The sequence below is a fragment of the Mauremys reevesii genome, linkage group 6, assembly GCF_016161935.1.
Source record: "Mauremys reevesii isolate NIE-2019 linkage group 6, ASM1616193v1, whole genome shotgun sequence".
Lineage (NCBI taxonomy): Eukaryota > Metazoa > Chordata > Testudines > Geoemydidae > Mauremys > Mauremys reevesii.
In genome coordinates, this window is record NC_052628.1 from 9,242,316 (window position 1) to 9,262,397 (window position 20,082).

General features: G+C 43.3%; 1 protein-coding gene across 1 annotated transcript in view; it reads left to right on the forward strand.

The window, feature by feature from the left end:
• The first annotated feature begins 1,536 nt into the window (after nt 1-1,536).
• Nucleotides 1,537-20,082, forward strand: part of PIK3C3 (phosphatidylinositol 3-kinase catalytic subunit type 3) — a 131,159-nt gene continuing 112,613 nt past the window's right edge. Inside the window, exons 1-4 of the mRNA XM_039545351.1 lie at nt 1,537-1,759; nt 4,012-4,200; nt 5,387-5,530; nt 7,644-7,773. Coding sequence (XP_039401285.1) covers nt 1,692-1,759; nt 4,012-4,200; nt 5,387-5,530; nt 7,644-7,773 — 531 coding nt within the window. The 5' untranslated portion in view covers nt 1,537-1,691. The remainder of the gene's footprint in view (nt 1,760-4,011; nt 4,201-5,386; nt 5,531-7,643; nt 7,774-20,082) is intronic.

Here is a 20,082-nt window from a genome sequence, read left to right on the forward strand (position 1 = left end):
TCAACGTAAAATGAAAGTAAACCGGACTGAAATTATATGGTGGCTCTCTGCATTTGGAAAACCACTCCACTAACAGATAGAGTAAGAATGTCAGCTCACTGCGCCTCACATCCATCTAGTGGTAAGAATGTTCATTATTAACTATTGATCATTGTTGACCTGTTTTGGATTTGATTAATGAATTAAGCTTCACAACATGCTCTAAAATAGCAGATGCTATTATCCCCGTTTACAGATTTAAAAATAAGACACAAAGAGAGAGTTATTTGCTCAAGGGAACAGGAAGTCAATGGCAGAGCTTGGGATAAATATAGAGGTGAGTAAATATTGTAAAAAAGTATTTGCAGAATCATTTGTTTGAATAAAAAAGCACACGTCTGCTATGCTGGCCTTCACAAGCATCTTTTTTATTTATACCTAGACTGTAAACTCTCTGGACTGGGGCTATTTTTTTGTTCTGTGTTGCAGCACCCAAGACAACTGGGCCCCAGTCTTTGACTGGGGTCTGTAATCACTACTGCAATACAAATAATAAATGTTCATAATCATTATGAGCAGGTGGAGGGAGCGAACTGCTTATACGACCCAGAGAGGAGAGACATCAGTGTTTGCCACCTATTAATACTGGAGGGAGAGCTGTGATGGGGAACAATCTCCCTTCAGTGGACTTCAGGCTTGGGTATGAGTAGCAGTGCCACCTCTGAGGGATAAAAACGGACGTCAGGGATGATCCTGGGCCCATAAAACCAGAGAGCTAGTTGTGTGTTCTGAGCTCCCTGATAGTTTTCCCAGGACAGCAACCTCAAAAAAGGGACAATCCTGGGAAAACATGAGCTGATGGCAACTCTAGGTGTGAGACAAGGGCAGAAGCCCCTTTGATTTTAAATGGGGGCAAGAGCCATAGCCAGGAGTCCTTTCCAAGGGCATGTGGCAGGCTAGAGAGGAAGGGAGAACCAGAGCCTGGGATCCCCTGTGGGGAGGAAGGAGGTGGAGAAAGCGAGGGTGCTTGGGACGTCTCTCTCCCCCACAAGTCGGGCAGGGTGACCTGGCATAACCCGGGGTGCCGTCACAACTAGGGCTGCCACCGCTGGGGCACAAAATCCAGGGCACTCGGGACAGCCGTGAACCCATCAAAGCAGACAGTGGCGTGTGCACTGAGCCCAGGCAGATCTCCCAGGACAGCTCTCTCAATGGAGGAGCAACCCTGGGAAAACCTGGATAGCTGGCACCCCTAGTCACAACGGGGAGCAGCCATCTTGGCAGCTATGCCACAGGAGGCGGCCATCTTGGTTGTCATACTATGGGGACAGCTATCTAGACTGGGCTGGCGCAAGGAGGCGGCCATCTTGGTTGTCATACTATGGGGACAGCTATCTCGGCTGGGCTGGCGCAAGGAGGCGGCCATCTTGGCGTCCGTAGCATGGGGGGAGCCATCTTGCTTTCCAATACCATAGGGGCAGCCATCTTAGTGAGGACATTGGAGGGCGCGGCCATCTTGGTTATCGCACTCACCCGGGGCGGCCATCTTGGTAAAGAACTGCTGCTGGGGCGGCGGCAGCTCTTCCGGCCTGCGGCGCCGGCGTCCCCCTAAGCAAGATGGCGGCGGAGCATGCTGGGATTGGCGGAGCCGCCGGGGTCAGGGGTACTGGCTGAGGGCTCGGGCCGCTGCAGCGGGGTCCCCCGGAGCAGCCATGGGGGAGGCCGAGAAGTTCTATTACGTGTATAGCTGCGACCTGGACATCAACGTGCAGCTGAAGATGTGAGTGAGGAGAGGGGCGGCGGGACTGGGGGGCAGGGCTCGCCCCCTCCCCCCGCTGGGGGGCGGTGGAGGACCCGGGGCTGCCCTCCACCCCCCAGCTGGGAGTGGGGGGGGACTCGGGAATGCCCCCTTCCCCCCGCTGGGGGGGCGGTGGAGGACCCGGGGCTGCCCTCCACCCTCCAGCTGGGAGTGGGGGGGACTCGGGGCTGTCCCCCCCCGCGCTGGGGGGGCGGTGGAGGACTCGGGGCTACCCTCCACCCCTAGCTGGGGTGGGGGGGACTCGGGGCTATTCCCCCCCCCCCGGGCTGAGGGGGAGGTAGAATCTTTCCTTTCGGGGGTGGTAGGTGAGGGGGACGCAGCCCATCATAGAGACTGTGGGGGCAGGGCTGGGTTAGGGCTCCCCTCTGGGGGGGCTGGGCCCGGGGTTTGCCCTGTCCCATACGGGGTCGGGACGGGGCGGTGGAAGGAGCCGGGGGGCCGTGGCTTTGCACCTGCACTTGCAAAGGGGGCTCTGTTCATTCACAGGGGGCCTGGCACTGGCTTTGGGTCCGATTGCAGTGTTCCCTGCAATGAAGCAGGGGACCCCAGGGACTTGCCCTGCTCTTGTCCTGCGGGTCTCTTAGCTGGGGAAGTTATGCTCAGCCCAGTCAGTTTCACCTTCAGGGGCTCAGTGCTGCAGCAGGGTTGGGTGTCAGGCGCTGCTGGGTAATAGCCGCTGGCTCAGAACTGTCTGGTTTCCTTCAGAAAACCATAAAATCGTTTCTTTGGGGTTAGGTCTTAACCTGGTAAAAGCGCTGTCTGAACAGGTCAGCTAATAAAGGTGCATTATTAGCTTAATGGTACTGTGCCTGATAACCTGCTTGTGTCACCATTAACAGTTAATATTAGAAGGGGGACAAAATCTCTCCCCCCCTCAAAAAAAATATCTTGTTCGTTTGATAACACTTTGCACATTCTGTATAGACAGTCAGGCCTGGATGCTGTAAACCAGTGGGTCTCAAACTTTTTGTACTGGTGACCCCTTTCACAAAGCAAGCCTCTGAGTGCGGACCCCCCCCAATAAATTAAACACGCTTTTTATATATTTAACACAATTATAAATGCTGGAGGCAAAGCAGGGTTTGGGGTGGAGGTTGACAGCAACCCCTCCATGTAATAACATTGTGAACCCCCGAGGGGTCCCGACCCCCAGTTTGAGAACCCCCGCTGTAAACACTTAAGTATGTTCATAACTTAGGCTTGGTCTGCACTGCAGAGTTAGGTCGCGGTAAGGCACCTTACTTCAACCTAGTTCTGTCCGTGTCCCCACTAAAATGTTGCTTCCACTGAAGTCAGTGGTCTGCTACACCAACATAATAACTCCACCTCCGTGAGAGGCATAGCGCTTATGTCAGTGTAGTTAGGGCAATGCAGTGTCCATGTAGACACTGCCTTACTCACCTTGGTTGTCATTTTTGTCAGTTTCATGGGTGCCTTTGGCTCAGAGCTGCAGTGTGGGACTCAAAATTCCAGCTAAAACAAGAATGTCAGTTTCACAGCTAGTAGGCTCCCTTCTTTGAAAATGAGCAGGCACTGGGCTCACAGCTGTCCCTCCTCCCGCAGCTGTTAGCCTGGTGCAGGGCTCACAGCTGGGGACCCCAGCCTGGGGTGACATCGGAGTTTTAAGCCTAGGGGCTGAATTTCACAGCAGGGAGCATACCAGCAAGGAAATTGACATTCTTGTCTGTTTCACAGCTCCAGCTGTGAGTCCCATGCTGCCACTAGTGAAACTAACAAGAATGTGAAGTGCATTGTTGGTAGGCTCCCTGTTGTAAAATTGAGCCCACATGGGGTTCACAGCTCTGGCTGTCACACTGGGGCAGGTTGGGAGCTCCAGCAGGGAGCCGCACAATGCCCCACTTCAGTCAGTGGAAGAAACATCACTGATTTCTCTAACATACATCATACATTACATTAAATAATAAATTTTTTAAAAAATAGGCTAAATTCATTGATCACTTCACTGAATTTCTGAATCCTTCTCACATAGTTAGATGACATTTCTCTCTGAAAAATAGTAATCCAGTACAATTAATGATTGCAAGACAAAGATAGCCAGCCTCTGTGCTTAATAATTTCAATAAAAATCCCATTCCACTCCCCAATACCGTGTGTATTTAAAATGAAGTTGGCATTTACTGTTAATACATATGAACTAGGCAGAACTGGGTTACTTAAAATTCTGGTTTAATGACACTTTTTTTTTAATTTAGAGGAAGTCTGGAAGGGAAAAGAGAACAGAAGAGTTACAAAGCTGTTTTGGAAGACCCTATGCTGAAGTTCTCAGGATTATACCAGGAGACCTGTTCTGACTTGTATGTAACTTGCCAAGTGTTTGCAGAAGGGAAACCTCTTGCTCTTCCAGTTAGGACTTCCTACAAAGCTTTTAGCACTAGATGGAAGTAAGTGACTACGTTGTATTTCATATACATCTTAGGTACTTGGACATTGAACTACATTAATATATGTTGTGACTTTTCCAAAATTTACATATTATAAAAGAGAAACTATTAATCAATGGTCTGGGGATGTTTTCTTCACATTCTTGATTCTTAATACGGTTAATATATACTGTAATAGTGCCTAGGAATTCTGTCAGAGCTCCATTGTGCTGAGTACAGTACACACACATAATCAAAAGATACTCTTTACCTGAAAGAGCTTACAATCCTGACATATGGCTAGAGAACAAGTGGGGAAAAACAAATGAAGTGTGAAGAGATGAGGGATCAGGCAAAGGAACAGCATATACAGGAAGTTAGGCTAGATTATCATAATGGGCCCTTTTGGCCGTAAAATCTCTGCAAAGGCAAGATGAACAGTGATTTGATTGTTTGGTATAACAAGTAGCATACATGTTTTATTTGCTAGGAAATCCAAGCATTATATCCCGTTGTGGTACAAAGGAAATGTCCAAATGTATCTCATTTTCAAATCATAACTACATAGTGGAAACTATATCAAGCCAAGCAATTTCCATTTGCTTATGGGGAAAAGGGCAGAAATCCTCATTTGTGTTCTGCTTGAAATATCTCCTTCAGTAAAACAGTTTAGAGAAGCAAAAAATTCTGTGTTTCAGATAGCTTTATTTTACACATCCTAATATATCTTTGTAATTATCAGTTATAAAGGAAATTTTAAGAGTGACAATTGGTGTTTTTTAATTTGATTTTTCAGAGTAGCATCCCTGGTGTTTAATAATTATTATTGTTAGTGAAGTAACTTTAGTTAGCTATTTTTGAGGCATGACTAAAATGTGTGTATTTGTGCCTTTTTTCTATTCAGTTGGTTAAGGATGGCTGAGTTACATTTTATTTTTATTTTATTTTTATTTTTTGGACTGGGCCTGTAAATGTTCATGACAATTCCCATCAACAGAGTTCAGTTATGAATTTTGAATATTTTCTCTTTGGCTCTGATCCTGCAAACACTTCCATGTGTGTAAGTGTGTACAGGGCCAGAGCCCAAGTGAACATATTCAGCCATTCCTTCAAAGTTTAAATATTAGGGAAAAATACCTGTATGGAGTATAAAATAGAACAGTTTGAAATATGAAGCTCATAACTAACAGTGAGTTTCTCTCCTCAGTTGGAATGAATGGCTAAAATTGCCTGTGAAGTATCCTGACTTGCCCCGCAATGCACAAGTGGCTCTGACAATTTGGGATGTGTATGGGCCAGGTAAAGCAGTTCCAGTAGGGGGAACAACAGTCTCGCTGTTTGGAAAATATGGGTATGTTTCTTTTCTTTGCATGGTATCATAAAATAATAGTTTGAAATGCATTTGTGCACAGTAATAAGACTCCGTGGTCGTATTAGGGAGTGATGCATTGATGTAGCTACATTGCTGCAATGGTATAAAGCAGTGCTTGTACCAGGGCCGCCCAGAGCATTCAGGAGACCTGGGGCAAAGCAGGGGAGCTGCGGCGCTTGTACTCACCCGGTGGTGGTCCGGGTCTTCAGCGGCATTTCGGCGGCGGGGGGCCCTTCACTTGCTCCGCATCTTTGGCAGTCCTGAAGGGCCCCCCACTACTGAAATGCCGCCGAAGACTCGGAACGACTGAAGGGCCCCCTGCTGCTGAAATGCCGCTGAAGACCTGGACCGGTGCCAGGCCAGGGCTTGAGAGACCCCTGCGGGGCCTGGGGCAAACTGGCCCACTCCCCGCACCCCCCCGGGCGGCCCTGGTTTGTACAGGTGTGACTTGCCCTGCTTTGCACTCATGCAACTGATCTGTCCTGGGGTGTTGCAAAGATGTAGCTATTTTGGTTCAAAAGTCCCTAAAGGAGACAAGCCTTTAGGGTGAAAGTTCTGAAAGCTCTTAAGTTTTAAAATTGCAAGTCCTGAGACCACTTCAAATCATGTACTCCAGTAGGTTCATATATTAGCAACTATCTCCACTGCATGTTTATATAGGTATGGAAATATGTGCTTAGTTTGAAGTGTGAACAGATCATCAACATTTGACTGGCATGTGCTCTTAAAGTGTTGTAATGACATTGATAAGCACCAGTACACTTGTCTCAACCAGAGTTTATCATAAAATAAGGACTAGTCTTTTTTTGTTTTTGTTTAAAAGGATAAGAAATGCAAAATACCTGTCTATGCAGTATTAGTATAAGGCAGGGGTCAGCAACCTTTTAGAAGTGCTGTGCTGAATCTTCATTTATTCACTCTAATTTAAGGTTTCGCGTGCCAGTAATACATTTTAACCTTTTTAGAAAGTCTCTTTCTATAAGTCTATAATATATAACTAAACTATTGTTGTATGTAAAGTAAATAATGTTTTTAAAAGGTTTAAGAAGCTTCATTTAAAATTAAATTAAAATGCAGAGCTCCCCGGACTGGTGGCCAGGACCCAGGCAGTCTGAGTGCCACTGAAAATCAGCTCACGTGCTGCCTTCGGCACCCGTGCCATAGGTTGCCTACCCCTGGTATAAGGTAAAGGTAATTCAGGAACAGTGGGATCATCAAAGGAGCCTAAGGGGACTAGACAACTAACTGTGACTGACAATCAGTGGGAGTTCTGTACCTAATTCCCTTAGGAATCGGTTAAAAATCCCAGCTGAAATGCAGAGAGTCAACCCATATATGCCAGGAGTCCGGGTTTTGGGTGTGCATTGGTAGGTGGTTCTGGCCTAGCTAGCTTTGTTGTGCTCATCATCGTGGAACCTTAATTAGAGCAGCTCTTAAGGTCTGGGAAACAAGAAGAAGATCTCTGCGTAAGATCCAAATTTGTGTGTCTCACCAACAGAAGTTGATCCAATAAGATATTACTTCACTCGCCTTGTCTCTCTAATATCCTGGGACTGACATGGTTATAACAACATTACATACAACATTTTGTGCAAATGGCATTGCGGGGTTCCATATTTGTCTTTACGGACTTTCAGAGCAAATTTACTCAGTTTACAAGTAAAAAAAAAAAAAAAAAAAAAAAAAAGATATTTGTTCCTAAGTGCTTGCTCTTTAAAGTCAGCCACATAATCTGTAAACCAGGTGGGCATTCTTACTGCCTCGTGCATCGTCACTGGTAATAAAAACTGAAGGCCAAGTCCTGCCTTCAGTTTACACCTGTGCCACCCCATTGACTTTGGGAATTGACAATATTTTTTCACTTACAATGACTATAATCTTCTTCATTTATTTTTAAACTGTACGGGTCACTGAAAATGAAGGCCACCTAAGATATGCGGTACCATGCACTTTGCAGTTCAGTTAAATAATGCATGGCAGTGTGATTCTGAAAGTTTGGCAAAAGGAATGTGGGGGTACTATCATTGTATTTTGGATGCTGATGGCTGTGGTATTTGCAACTTACTAAAGTGGTGCTGCATCTTTCCTTTAGTATGTTTCGTCAAGGAATGCATGATTTGAAAGTCTGGCCCAATGTAGAAGCTGATGGCTCAGAGCCCACCAAAACTCCTGGGAGGACCAGCAGCACTCTCTCAGAAGATCAGATGAGCCGATTGGCTAAGGTAACGTAACAGTTCTTCAGTTAGGACTTTAAGGTTGCTTGCATCTGTAATATAGAAGCCCGGTATGGAAGACCTGCTTTGCGTGCCATTTTCTGACATTAGTTATCATGCTTTAAAGATATTTACCTTCTCATTTAACTATAAAGGATTATTGGTGCACTGTAGCATTTGTCTATATAAACTGTAGATCAAAGTATAAAAGTTAATATCTGGCCACATCATACTAAAACCCCAGTCTTCTGTAAGGAATTTATGAGCATGCCTTGAAAGTGCTCAGGGGAGATCAAATGCTGAATTCTTCAGTTTTAATAAGAATTATTTTAATGAGCTTGTATTTTAAGAGATTTCAATGTAGCTTCTGTAGCCATTCTTCAGTAGTGGTCTTCTAAATATGAAAACCTTAAGCCACGTCTACACTACAAACTTTGTTTGATGCAAGTTACTTCGGCAGAAAGATGCCCCAGTTTATATATTGCTTGTGCGTGTGCATGTTTGTGTCCTTGCATCAGCGCTGTGCTTGCTCACCCAGAGCGTTTGTGTTGATGCATAGTGCAGTGCAGTTTGGGTAGGTATCCCAGTGTGCAACAGGCCACTGTCTTTTGGGAAGTTTTGTCAAAGCATGGCAGGGCTAAAACAAGTTGCATAACGGTTACTGGGAGCAAGGGGTTAACTTCCCAGGATGCAACTGTCTTAATCCAGGTCATCTATATCCCATAATTTTGGCATCTTTTTTCAAAATCCAATGAACTCTCATGGTTCTCCTCATTATCTGTCATGTCTGACAGAGGCATGGAGCCTGCACAGCTCTACACTATTGTCCTAAGCGTTGCAAGCAAGGACGCATGATTCTCTGGTATTTGCAGAGCCACAAGAATAATGCAATCATGAAGATTTTTCGGAGGACAGATTGCTGTGCAACGTAGCGAGAACCAATTCAAGGTTGTTGTTGATGGTCATGGAGCAGGTGGTAGAATGCTGTTTCTGGGCCCGAGAAACAAGCACTGACTGGTGGGACTGCATTGTAATGCAGGCTTGAGATGACGAGCAGTGGCTGCAAAACTTTTCAAGGCCACATTCTTGGATCTGTGCGCCTAGCTTGTCCCAGACCTCCGGCCTAGGGACACCAGAACGAGAGCTTCGCTGACAGTGGAGAAGCGAGTGGCGATTGCACTGTAGAAACTCGCAATGCCAGATTGCTACCAAATCATTTTGGAGTTGGAAAAGCCGCTGTGGGGGCCGTTGTCATGAGAGTGTGCAGGGCCATTAATTGCTTCTGCTACACAGGACTGTGACTCTTGGCAATGTGCAGGACATAGTAGGTGGATTTGCAGTAGTGGGTCCCTGAACTGCAGTGGAGTGGTAGACGGGGCACACATCCCTGTTTTGGCACCAGACCCCCTTTCCAGAGACTACATCAACAGCGCTATTTTTCTATGGCTTTGCAAGCTTTGGTGGATCACCAGGGATGCTTCACTGAGATCAATATGATCTGGTCAGGGAAGTCACATGATGCTTGCCTTTTTGAGAACACAGGACTGTTCAGAAAGCTACAAACAAGGGCTTACTTTCTCAACCACTGGATTACCATTGGGGGTGTTGAAATGTCAATAGTGATACTGGGGGACCCAGCTTACCTCTTGCTTCCCTGGCTTATGAAGCTGTACACCGGCCACCTCGACAACATCAAGGAAAAGCTCAGCAGGTGCAGAATGACAGTTGAATATGCTTTTGGTAGATTTAAGGAATGCTGGCATTGTTTGTTCAAGAGATTGAATCTCAGTGAGAAAAATAGCTTGATGGTTATAGGTGCCTGCTGTGTCTTGTGTAATATCTATGAAGCGAAGGGGGAAAAGTTGACATTTCTGTGGCTGGTCCATAGCTGTGCTTGCACAGCCTCTTCTCACCATTGGCCCAGGAGAGCCAATACTTCCTGCCTACTCCAAGCTGCAGTGTATCTGGAGCATGTAGCCGCATGGTCAGCTAGGCACAACTGAGGCCAGAGTGGCTCTGTGTGGGCATTGTGGGATAGCTGCTAGAGCATTTCAAAAATGACAAAGATTTCACAGGTGGTGGCTTGTGTTTGCTCAAAAATCAGTATATTGACCATCATGCACCCACACCACTTGGAGAGTGGATTATTATGGTGTCTGTACATTAATAATTATTTGGGAGACAAATTAAGTTCTCCTCACACCACACACATGCACAATTTCACAAATAAAGTTTCAGTCCTTTTTTTTTTTAGCAGATAGATCATCTATCTTGATTTTTTCAGTAATTATTATATTCTTAGCATAACATTTAGATCCATTTTGCAACAAAATTAAGAAATGTCTGTTATTGTTGCACTTCCAGTGACGACTAAGTGCTTATTTCATTTTGCTCAAAAACAAAAAGAAACAAACCTACAGAAAGATAATAAAATTACTTTTTGCCTTGCTCTTTGTCTTTTGAGAAACAAACGACCATAAATAAAGATGATTTCTATAATTGGTCAGTCTGTGTTCAATCATGAACCATTTTGTTGATTAGCCTATCACTCCACCTTCTTGTAGCAAACTTAGGCCATGCTCACTTAATAGTTCAACTATTTTAATTAATAGACTTAGGTCAGATTTAAAAACTTGGTGATTGTCTCCTAGCTTTTCAAGGCAGTCGGACGCCTTTATAATTGTGCAAGGAAAGTTTGTGATAGGGAAGTTCCAGTGCTATAAATCTCTTTCCTCTTCTAGAGATTTATGATGGCGATAAAATAACTTTCATTTAAACTCTGTGTACCTTGAGTTTCTAATAGAAAACTCATTATAATCTGCTCATTTATAGCCAACAGGTCACTATAACATGAGCAAGGTTGAATTTCAAGAGCCGTAAGCTCTGATCCACAGAAAGCTTGAGATGCTGCTTTTTGTTTTTTTGTTGTAATGGTTTTCTTTTTGGAATGGGCACAAAAGCAATATAATTACTGTCTGACCACCTTAATACTAATTATGTTTAGAATCAACACTAGATAGCCTTCTATTGAACATATTCCTCATTGGATTCTAGGAAAATTGACTGAGCATGGAATATTTAATCAAGTCTTGAGTTTTTTTGTATTGCATTGAGGAAGACATTCCATTGTGTTTAGATTTAACGTAGGAAGAAACTAAGTGCATATAATCTTAATTTTCTGTTTTAGTATGGTGAATTGTTTTAATGTAGTGAAATGTTGTACTCCTTTATTCCTGCATTTATATCTACACGGTTTTGTTTTTCACAACACTTAGGACTAGTTTAGTTTGGCGTTTTTCTTTTTATGTTGGCATAGCTACTTCTGTACTCAGCTGACATGCTTTGTGCCGACATGCTTTGTCCCCCTTCCTGCTCACACGAGGACAAGTCCCACATACATAAGGAAGCCAAAACATTGGTAGTACCCAGCTCTGCACCCTCCAGGATGTGCTGAAGAGCACTGACCCTGAAGATTTACAGATGTTTGCAGGAGTTTTTTGTTATCAAATGATCTTAGAAAGTCTACAGTGAATGAGGTCAGCAAGAGATTTTGTGGCTAGCAGACTAGGCGGCATTTTTTCCACCTGACTGTCTCTAAGGTGTACTGGGTTGTGCCTATTTTCGTATGGACTTCCGAGAACTTGGAGGAAAACAGGACTCCTCTCTGGCAGTTTTTGACAATTAAAAAACCCACCAAAACAAACAAAACACTTAAAGAATATCCCACCCAACAGAAAAAAAAATAAGGTTGCAGACTAATATGGGCATTGTGAGTACACATTACTTTTCAAGAATGTTAGACTTAAGTGTTATAAATCCAAGAAACACAGGAGACAAGGCTGCACTTTTCAAGCAAGGCACCCAAGCTACCTGAACTCTACCTTCTTAACAATGTCCTGGCAAAACAAACCCGTGCTACTTCCATGTTCCATAATAAACAATGTTAGTACTTGTGACCAAAAACTACAACGTTGTGTACTTAATTGCTCAGTGGTTATGCTGCTTTATGGCTAACTTTGAAACCATACGGAGAGCGCTCAAAATAACTTTTACCAAGTCCTGATTTATGAATAGCACACGGAAGGCAATCATTCCCCATGTTCTAGCAAAGGGCCAATCTGCTCAGGTGCTGAGGGCAATCAACCTCTCATAGTCGGTGTTAAACAGTTCAGATACCAACCCTATATTTTCCCCCTTTGGCAGTCATTTATCCTGTTGTCACACAGTTCATGTGCCTCAATATACAAAATTCATATTTCCCCCCCATCTGTGGTGTAGCATTGTAACTCCGGTCGGCTACCAAGAGGGCAATTTTGTCCACCAAATGAAGCTGCTATTTATCTTTTTTATTTTTGCTATAACAGGTTGCCTTTTCTTTCTGTGTCTTTCTCCCCCTCCTGTTCAATTGTGCTTAGATTCAGCCTCACAGTGGCAGAGGTAGATTGGTGCTGTGCTCCTGTAACTTTACCTATCGTACCTGCTGTGAATTCAATTGACTAGGGTTTCTGGCTGGTGAAAAAGAGTTCTCACTCACTCAGGTGTGCCCTGGGCAAATGGATTAATTTGTGCTATGGCGTTCTTAAATTCAAGCATCTGCTTGAGTAAAACAGACTTTCAGTAGTTCTTATAACCTATTTAGCAGTTAATGAGCAATTAGTGATCTAGTATTGCTGTATGTAAAAGAGAATTTGAATATTTGTTAAAATGAGCAATTAATAGTGTTGGTTAAATGTAGGCATAGTATCTGTTTATGCTGTGTTCCAAAGTCATCCTCATTGACTTCTATAATATGTTTGCAGTTAAAGTACTGGACTGATTTATGATCATATATGATGGTCTTATGATGATGATGGATTGTCTGACACTAGAGACCAGGCTGAAATCCTCCAAATGAATTATTACTTTAAAAAAAATACAGCTGAAGGAGCTGCTTTCCATTTGAAGGAAAATCCTTTTTATTTCTTGACACTTTTTTGACCAGCACTTCGTTGATCCACATGAAGAATTCAGTCACGCTCGTATAGGTTTTGGACATTGTTGAAACTCCCATTCTGCTGTGGAAAGAAAATGTTTCATACATAACCTTCTCAGGTTGCTGAAACCATGGCAAGCATTCAGTTTAGTAATGGAGTGCCATATCATCACACTAACGTGAAATGTTTGAAAGTTGCTTCAGAAACTGTCAATGTGGCTGAAAGCTGTGAAGTTACCCTCCGGGGATTGTTGGCAAAGTAAGCTCCATTCCCTGCCCTCAGTAATCTGTATGCAGAGAGTGGAACATTTTAGTGCTCTGTTTCCTAGTAATGACATTAGGACGTTACAATTAAATAATTCTACCTTAGGAGTGATAGGTTAGTTTATTGCTTTAAAATGAAAACTTTGCTGCTAAATTATCACTTCTTCCACTTTCCTTCCTTCTACCCACATCGCTGCTCCTATCAACTGAATGAAATTGCCTGATCATACCACCACCTTGTCCTTAATAACATCAGTAAAAGCGTAGAGTTCTTCAGGGTAAGCTAAAATTCATCTTCCATTTTCATCTAAAGAGAACATATTTCTTATTTCACAACATTTGGTGGCCTTTCTAATTGTCTATTTTAATCCGTTTGTGTATTCCCAGACACCAACATTGTTTCTGACAGGGTAAATGTGTGTGGACGTCCTGTATTGTGTTTTATATTGATAATCAGTGATATATTGTGGGGAAGGAAAGTGGAGAACCAAATTGGATCACTGGGATTACATTTAACCTGCTATAATGATTGATCTCTTACCTTATACAACATTGATGTATGCCTTTTACTTCACCTTTTGGCCCAAAGGAAAATTAGTGTGGCTACTCTACAGATCTAGATACTCTACTTTCAGGGCTTGGCTACACTTACAAGTTTGCAGCGCTGCAGCAGGATGTGAAAACACACCCTCTCCAGCGCTGCAAATTGCGGCGCTGCAAAGCGCCAGTGTGTGGTCAAAGCGCTACAGCGCTGCCCCCGGCGCTGTCAGTCCCTCCCCCCCCAGAGGAGGAGAGAGAGGGATGGCTGGAGCTTCTCCCAGCGCTGCGCGCTGGCACACACTTGCTTTTTGCCGCGCTGCGCGCTAGCGCCAAGTGTAGTAGTGCCCTCCTCAGGTAGAATAGGCACAAGACAGTAGGAAGCAGTTTTGCATGGGCTGAAGTGATTGACTAGATCCGTGATGCTCAGACTGCAGTGGTTTAGGAGACAAATTAGCAATCAAGATTACCCAAAAGAGCCACAGTAGTGTGAATTCATTGTTTCATTTATTATATATTCATATTTAAACAGTATGACAGGGGAAATATTTAGTTTATATATAAATTATATTATTTTCACAGCACAGTGACTGACCAAGTATTATTATTTTATCAACTACAATTGGTTAATAACAGTGAAAGCATCCTGATTGGTTAATCACTTAAGTTAATCATTAAAACACTGATTTAATTATCATGTGTCTCCTGTGGCTCTTTGCAGCACGTTAAAGAGCCACTTGCAGCTCCTGAGTCTCAGTATCACTGGCCTAGATGCTTTTGTGCTGAAGGGTGGGGTACAGATCATTTGGTGCTCAGTGGGTGTAGCCATGACACACACTGCCCTAGTAGTGCCCCTAGGAGATGACCTACTGAGCTACATCTGTTTGGAAATCCCAGCAGTGGTTTATTGTCAGCCCAGGGAGGCTTTCACCACTGGGGAAATAATCAAATACAAATGAACTTGGTTAGAATCTTATAGACAAACCTCTTATTTGGAGAGAAAGGGGTTTTGCTCTAAAATCCGGGACAGGAGGATCCAAAGACAGAAAGGCATCTCTCTAGTTAGGGCCCTACCGAATTCACAGTCCATTTTGGTCAATTTCACAGTCATAGAATTTTTAATAATTGTAATGTCATGATTTCAGCTATTTAAATCTGAAATTTCACGGTGTTGTAATTGTAGGGTTTCTGACCCAAAAAGGAGTTTTAGGGAGGTTGCAAGGTTATTGTAGGGGGAGTTGCAGTACTGCTGCCCTTACTTCTGTGCTGTTGTTGTTGGTGGAGCTGCCTTCAGAGCTGGGCAGCTGGAGAGCAGCAGCTGTTGGCTGAGAGCCCAGCTCTGAAGGCTGAGCCTATGACAGCAGCAGCGCAGAAGTAAGGATGGCATGATATGGTATTGCCACCCTTCTGCGTTGCTGCCTTCAGAGCTGGGCCCTCAGTCAGCAGCTGCCGCTTTCTGGCCGCCCAGCTCTGAAGACAGCACAGAAGTAAGGGTGGCAATACTGTGCCCCCCAAAATAGCCTTGTGACCCCTCCAGCCCCCAGAAGTCCCTTTTGGGTCAGGACCACCAATTTGAGAAACACTAGTCTCTCCTGTGAAATCTGTATAGGATAGGGTAAAAGCACACAAGACCAGATTTCACGGTCTGTGACGTGTTTTTCATGGCCGTAAATTTGGGAGGGTCCTATCTGTAATGCTTGTCTTCACAGACTTGTTTGGAGGAGGGTACACATGAAGGGAAAGTTACAAGAGAATATTGGTTTTGATCATAGTGATTTGGTTGTACAAAATTAAACTTGAAACCTCGAGCTGGCTATGTTTTTTTTCCCCTTAATCTGTGTCTTCTCTAAACTTTCTTTTTAGCTGCTCAGGCGGTGGCTGCGCAACATAGGATTTTCCCATCCCCTGTTCCTTTTCTGTGATTCTAGATGGTCAGCAGATGAATTCTATAAAAGAAAATTTAGCCTGAGATTTACCAGGAAAAAATTAGTAACTGCAGTTTCCTGACCTAGGTGATGACATTTCAACTTCTGAAAATTAAATTTAAAAAGTTGCTGTCTGTGACTTATCAAATGCTTGTAACTTAGGTTAGGTTATATTGGAGTCCAAAGCCTCAAAATAATGTCAAGTAAATCAGCTGCTTTAAGCACATGAACTTGTACCAATGTGTGTCAGGTTATGTTTCTAATATTCCCATGGAAAAGGTTTCAGAACAGAGGGCGTCAGAAGCCTGAGACCAGTCTTCAATTTGACTGGTTTAAAATGGCTTATTGCTTAGAGGTCAAGCTGTAAACAATGAAGATAAATTTCATAGCTGTTTTTTCCTTACTATTGGATAGCTGTATGATAGGATTTTCAGTGTTCAGTTTGAATACTCGTGAAAGGAAGAACTAACTGCTGACTAGAATCACTGACTGTGGACAGGTATGATTCAAACTTTCCTACAGACATTCTATTGAACCTTAATTCTAGACTGCAGTATCCCTCCCTTTCCATTCTTAGGTTCCTTCTAACCACTTCAGCATATCATGCTGATTTTATGTACAGAATTTGTGAAATGGACAAATATCAAAGAAGTGAATGTTGTACTCATTTTCATGAGGATCCTGGCCTAGATTTGGATCCGGATCTGTTGCGATGAAGGGCTAGTACAAAAAGTAACTTCAGTACCAGCTCATTCAAATGTATATAGCAGCATTGCTTAGTGTATTTGGCATATGCATCAGCCTTGGTATCGGTTTCTGACATCAGGCCAAAAGTTAATAGGTGTTTGATCTGATGTGAAATGAGTTGGTGAGTCATTTTGTTGAGTACCTAGAGATCAGACATCTGTCACAAACAATGATTGACAGACCATAGCATAGAAACCAAAGTTTGGATTTATTATCGTGTAGATCAGGCAGTGGTCCTCAACCAGGCTGGTGTTAGACTACTGCAGCCTGGGACCCAACTGAGCAACTTAGCTGGCCCTGGGCAGTTGCCCCTAACACCGGTTCTGGCTTTTATATGCAGAAAACATTCTGTAGCATGTTAGGAAAGGCTGAGAACCCCTGTTCTAGGGGAAGGTGCAGAGGTGCTTGTGGGAGAAGAGAGCTGTCAAAGCTGGCATTGGTGATGGAGTGATGGGGACAGTTGACACAATAATAGAGTGGCTGGATAGGGAGAAGCTAAAATGCTTGGCCTTAAGGGAAGGACAAACAGCTTGTACTTGTTGCAATGAAGGCTGATATTGGGCTACCGAGCCAGCCTTAGTATCATGGGGAATAGGATGATTTTTTCCCCAGTGGTTATCAAATGTACGTTTCTGTACAGACCTGCAGCATCATTGCTTCATAATGAAGAAGAAAGACCAGTGTAGTGTCCTCGAGACCTACATAGTATCATGGTAGAAATGCTGAGACCTCCTTCCTGCAGTGGCTAGAGCAGTGGCCCCCAACGCAGTGCCCGCAGGTGCAGTGGTACCCACCAGGGCATCTATGTGTGCCCATGTACTGGCCAGCGGACAAGCATCCACCGAAATGCCGCCGAAAAACGGTGTCATAAAGAGGTGCCGCTGCCGAAATGCTGCGATGCCTCTTGACGTTGCCGCTTCTCGGCAGCGTTTTGGCGGATGCTAGTCTGCCGGCCACAGTCCTCGGTGGCTCGTCTTCCGGCACCTGCCACCTGGAAAAGGTTGGGGACCACTGGGCTAGAGTGAGCACTTCCAGCTGCTGTTCAAAGCATTTTAGAGACTTAGTAAATTCTAATGTTTTGTCCATCCCAGGATTTTTTTAGTATCTCCAGAAAATTCAGCCTTTATGAAGACTTTTGCTAGATAATTGATTCTGCCGTGTAAAGAGTAAAAGAGTTTGAGATGCAGAATCATGATCAAAGCTACTTGTACAAAACAAAACCCACAAGTTGTTTGATGCAAATGTATTTCTTCTGCAGTATTGCGATGTACTTTCATGGTGCAGTGGAACGCAATTTCTTCCTCAGATTCCTCAGTAAAATCCTGGTTATCATTTAATATTAGATTGCTTACCAGTGTCTGAGGCTGTCAAAAACGTTTAGCTTTGTCCAGAGATCTATGATAGCAAGTGTACTGAATTAAGTTTTTAGATGCAGTGATGTTGTTGCTGTGTTGGTCCCAGGATATTACAGAGACCAGGTGGGTGAAAAGTAATATTTTTTATTGGACCAACAGAACTTGGTTCAATAAAACCGTACCCACCTTGTCTATCTAAATGAGTTTTTGCCAAGCTAACATTGAACCCTAAAAAGCTACTAATTTATGTTCTGGAAGGTGTAATTTCCTTGCTGAAGCAATGGCTTAAAAAAAAAGGAAGAAAAAAAAGTGAGGAATAGTCTTCAAGAATCTACTAATCTTTTCAGAAGCTTAACTAAAACAGTTGTAAGGCAAACATCTCTTGACTAAATTATATTAGATCCTCATGTAAAATGTGAAATTAATTTAGAAGTACTATGCTCAAGATCTCGTTATGCGCTCTCCTGCATATTTTATTCGATGCCCCTAAAAAACCAACAAAAACCAACCCACCTCTAAAGTTATTTTTATGTTATAGGATTACATAATTTGGCAAATCTAAAAAAAATTTAGTTTCAGTAAAAGAAACTTGGCCTTTTGATAGCCAAGTGTATTTTGTCTTTAAGGGCAATGTATTGTGAAGGAGAAGCATGTGCTTTTTTTTTTTTCCTTTTGTGTATTGATTTAAAAGGAAAATAGTAGCAATATCTTGGGTGGATTTGGTTTAGGTATGAATTTAAAATACACCTCTACCTCGATATAACGCGACCTGATATAACACAACTTCGGATATAATGCGGTAAAGCAGTGCTCCGGGGGGGCAGGGCTTCACACTCTGGTGGATCAAATCAAGTTCAATATAATGCGGTAAGATTTTTTGGCTCCCAAGGACAGTGTTATATCGAGGTAGAGGTGTATAGCTGTGTGGTATGATGCAGAAGTTTCAAAAGACACAATAAGGTTTATTTTGGTCTGTTTCTTTTGATGCATTTACATTTTCTTTTCCTGGCACTTACATTGAGCTGAGGTGAGCTCTTCTCACCTATTTGTTTGTGGGCATAACCAAGCATTCATGATACAGAAGCAAGCAAGGCGATTGTAGGGAGATTGTATTCATTGTCAACCTGATCCTGTGACGCAATAAGCTTCTCTTGAGAGATAGTGAGTGCCCTCAACTTCCCATGTGGTATTAAATTCCAATTAAATATTTGGAAATTACAATCCTTTAACATGTTGGTTAATTAACAAGTTTCTTTAATGTAGGAGCCTGACAAGGAACATATGGAGGAAGTAAGTAGCAAGAGGGCAAAGCTTGTCAGCACCTGGTTTTGGGAGTGCATGCTTCTGACACTAAACTGTCTAACCTTTATTAATAAGAAACCTTCCCACTTTGCTATGAATTGTGATTTTTTTGAAGTGAAAGTACCTTTAATCAAGGGCAGAGTGTTTTTTTTATGGTTGCTTTCTTGGTTAAAGCTTTTGATAGTCAAATTTTCCATTTCTAATATTAACCAACACCATTTTCGAGATGTGTATGAAAGCATGCTCGTGCGGTGTGGGCATATACATCTGTACACGCTCTCATCCTTTCCAGTTAGAATTTTCGCAAAAGTTGGCTAAAAGTATTTTTTAGGGATAGCTTAGTGGTTTGAGCATTGGCCTGCTAAACCCAGGGTTATGAGCTCAATCCCTGAGGGGGCCATTTAGGGATGGGGGCAAAAATCTGGCAAGGATAGTACTTGATCCTGCTATGAAGGCAGGGGGCTGGACTCAATGAACTTTCAAGGTCCCTTCCAGTTCTACACTTCTATTCTATAAATAAACATACATTTCTTTCTATTGCCAGGGGGCTTCCAGAAATATTCCATATGTTCATTGGGTTTTCACCAGATTGGCACCCCTGCTCAGTAGAGCCTGTTCGTGCTTTATCTCTGTGACCTTACATAGAAATGTAGAAATAAGTTAGAGGTGCTTCAACATCCCTTCTCTGTAAGTGTATCCTTACAAACTGGGGGCAGGCCTGAGCAGAAGCAAAATGCTGCCACAAGCAGTAAAACCCGTTCAACAATAGAGAACCTTGATAAGCTAATATAAGCAAAAAGAGTTAAACTTTTACAGGCTGAGAGTAAACCCAGCCCTCAAATAGTAGGGAACCTTCCCTTCCCCCAGGCATCTCTTCCTTTTGGGTCTCCAACCCTTTATTATGCAGAGATGTTTGACGGGAGGAGAAGATGAGATTGAGTCCCCCACTCCCACCCCGCCATCTGTGCTAGGGACTAAGTAGTGCCTGTACAAGCTGATACTATCCTATCTTTAAATGGAGTTGTGTTGATTGATTGCATAACACCAGCTAGGGCACTGTTGTTACTCACTCCTTCCCACTTCCTTCAGAAATAAAAGGAATTTTCCTCTAAAATGAAAACATACCCAAGCAGCAGCGATTTCTTGTAAGATGAGAAAAAAACCTGTAAAGGATCTGGGACCCTTATTTGGCAAACATATTTCTTTAATCGTCTCG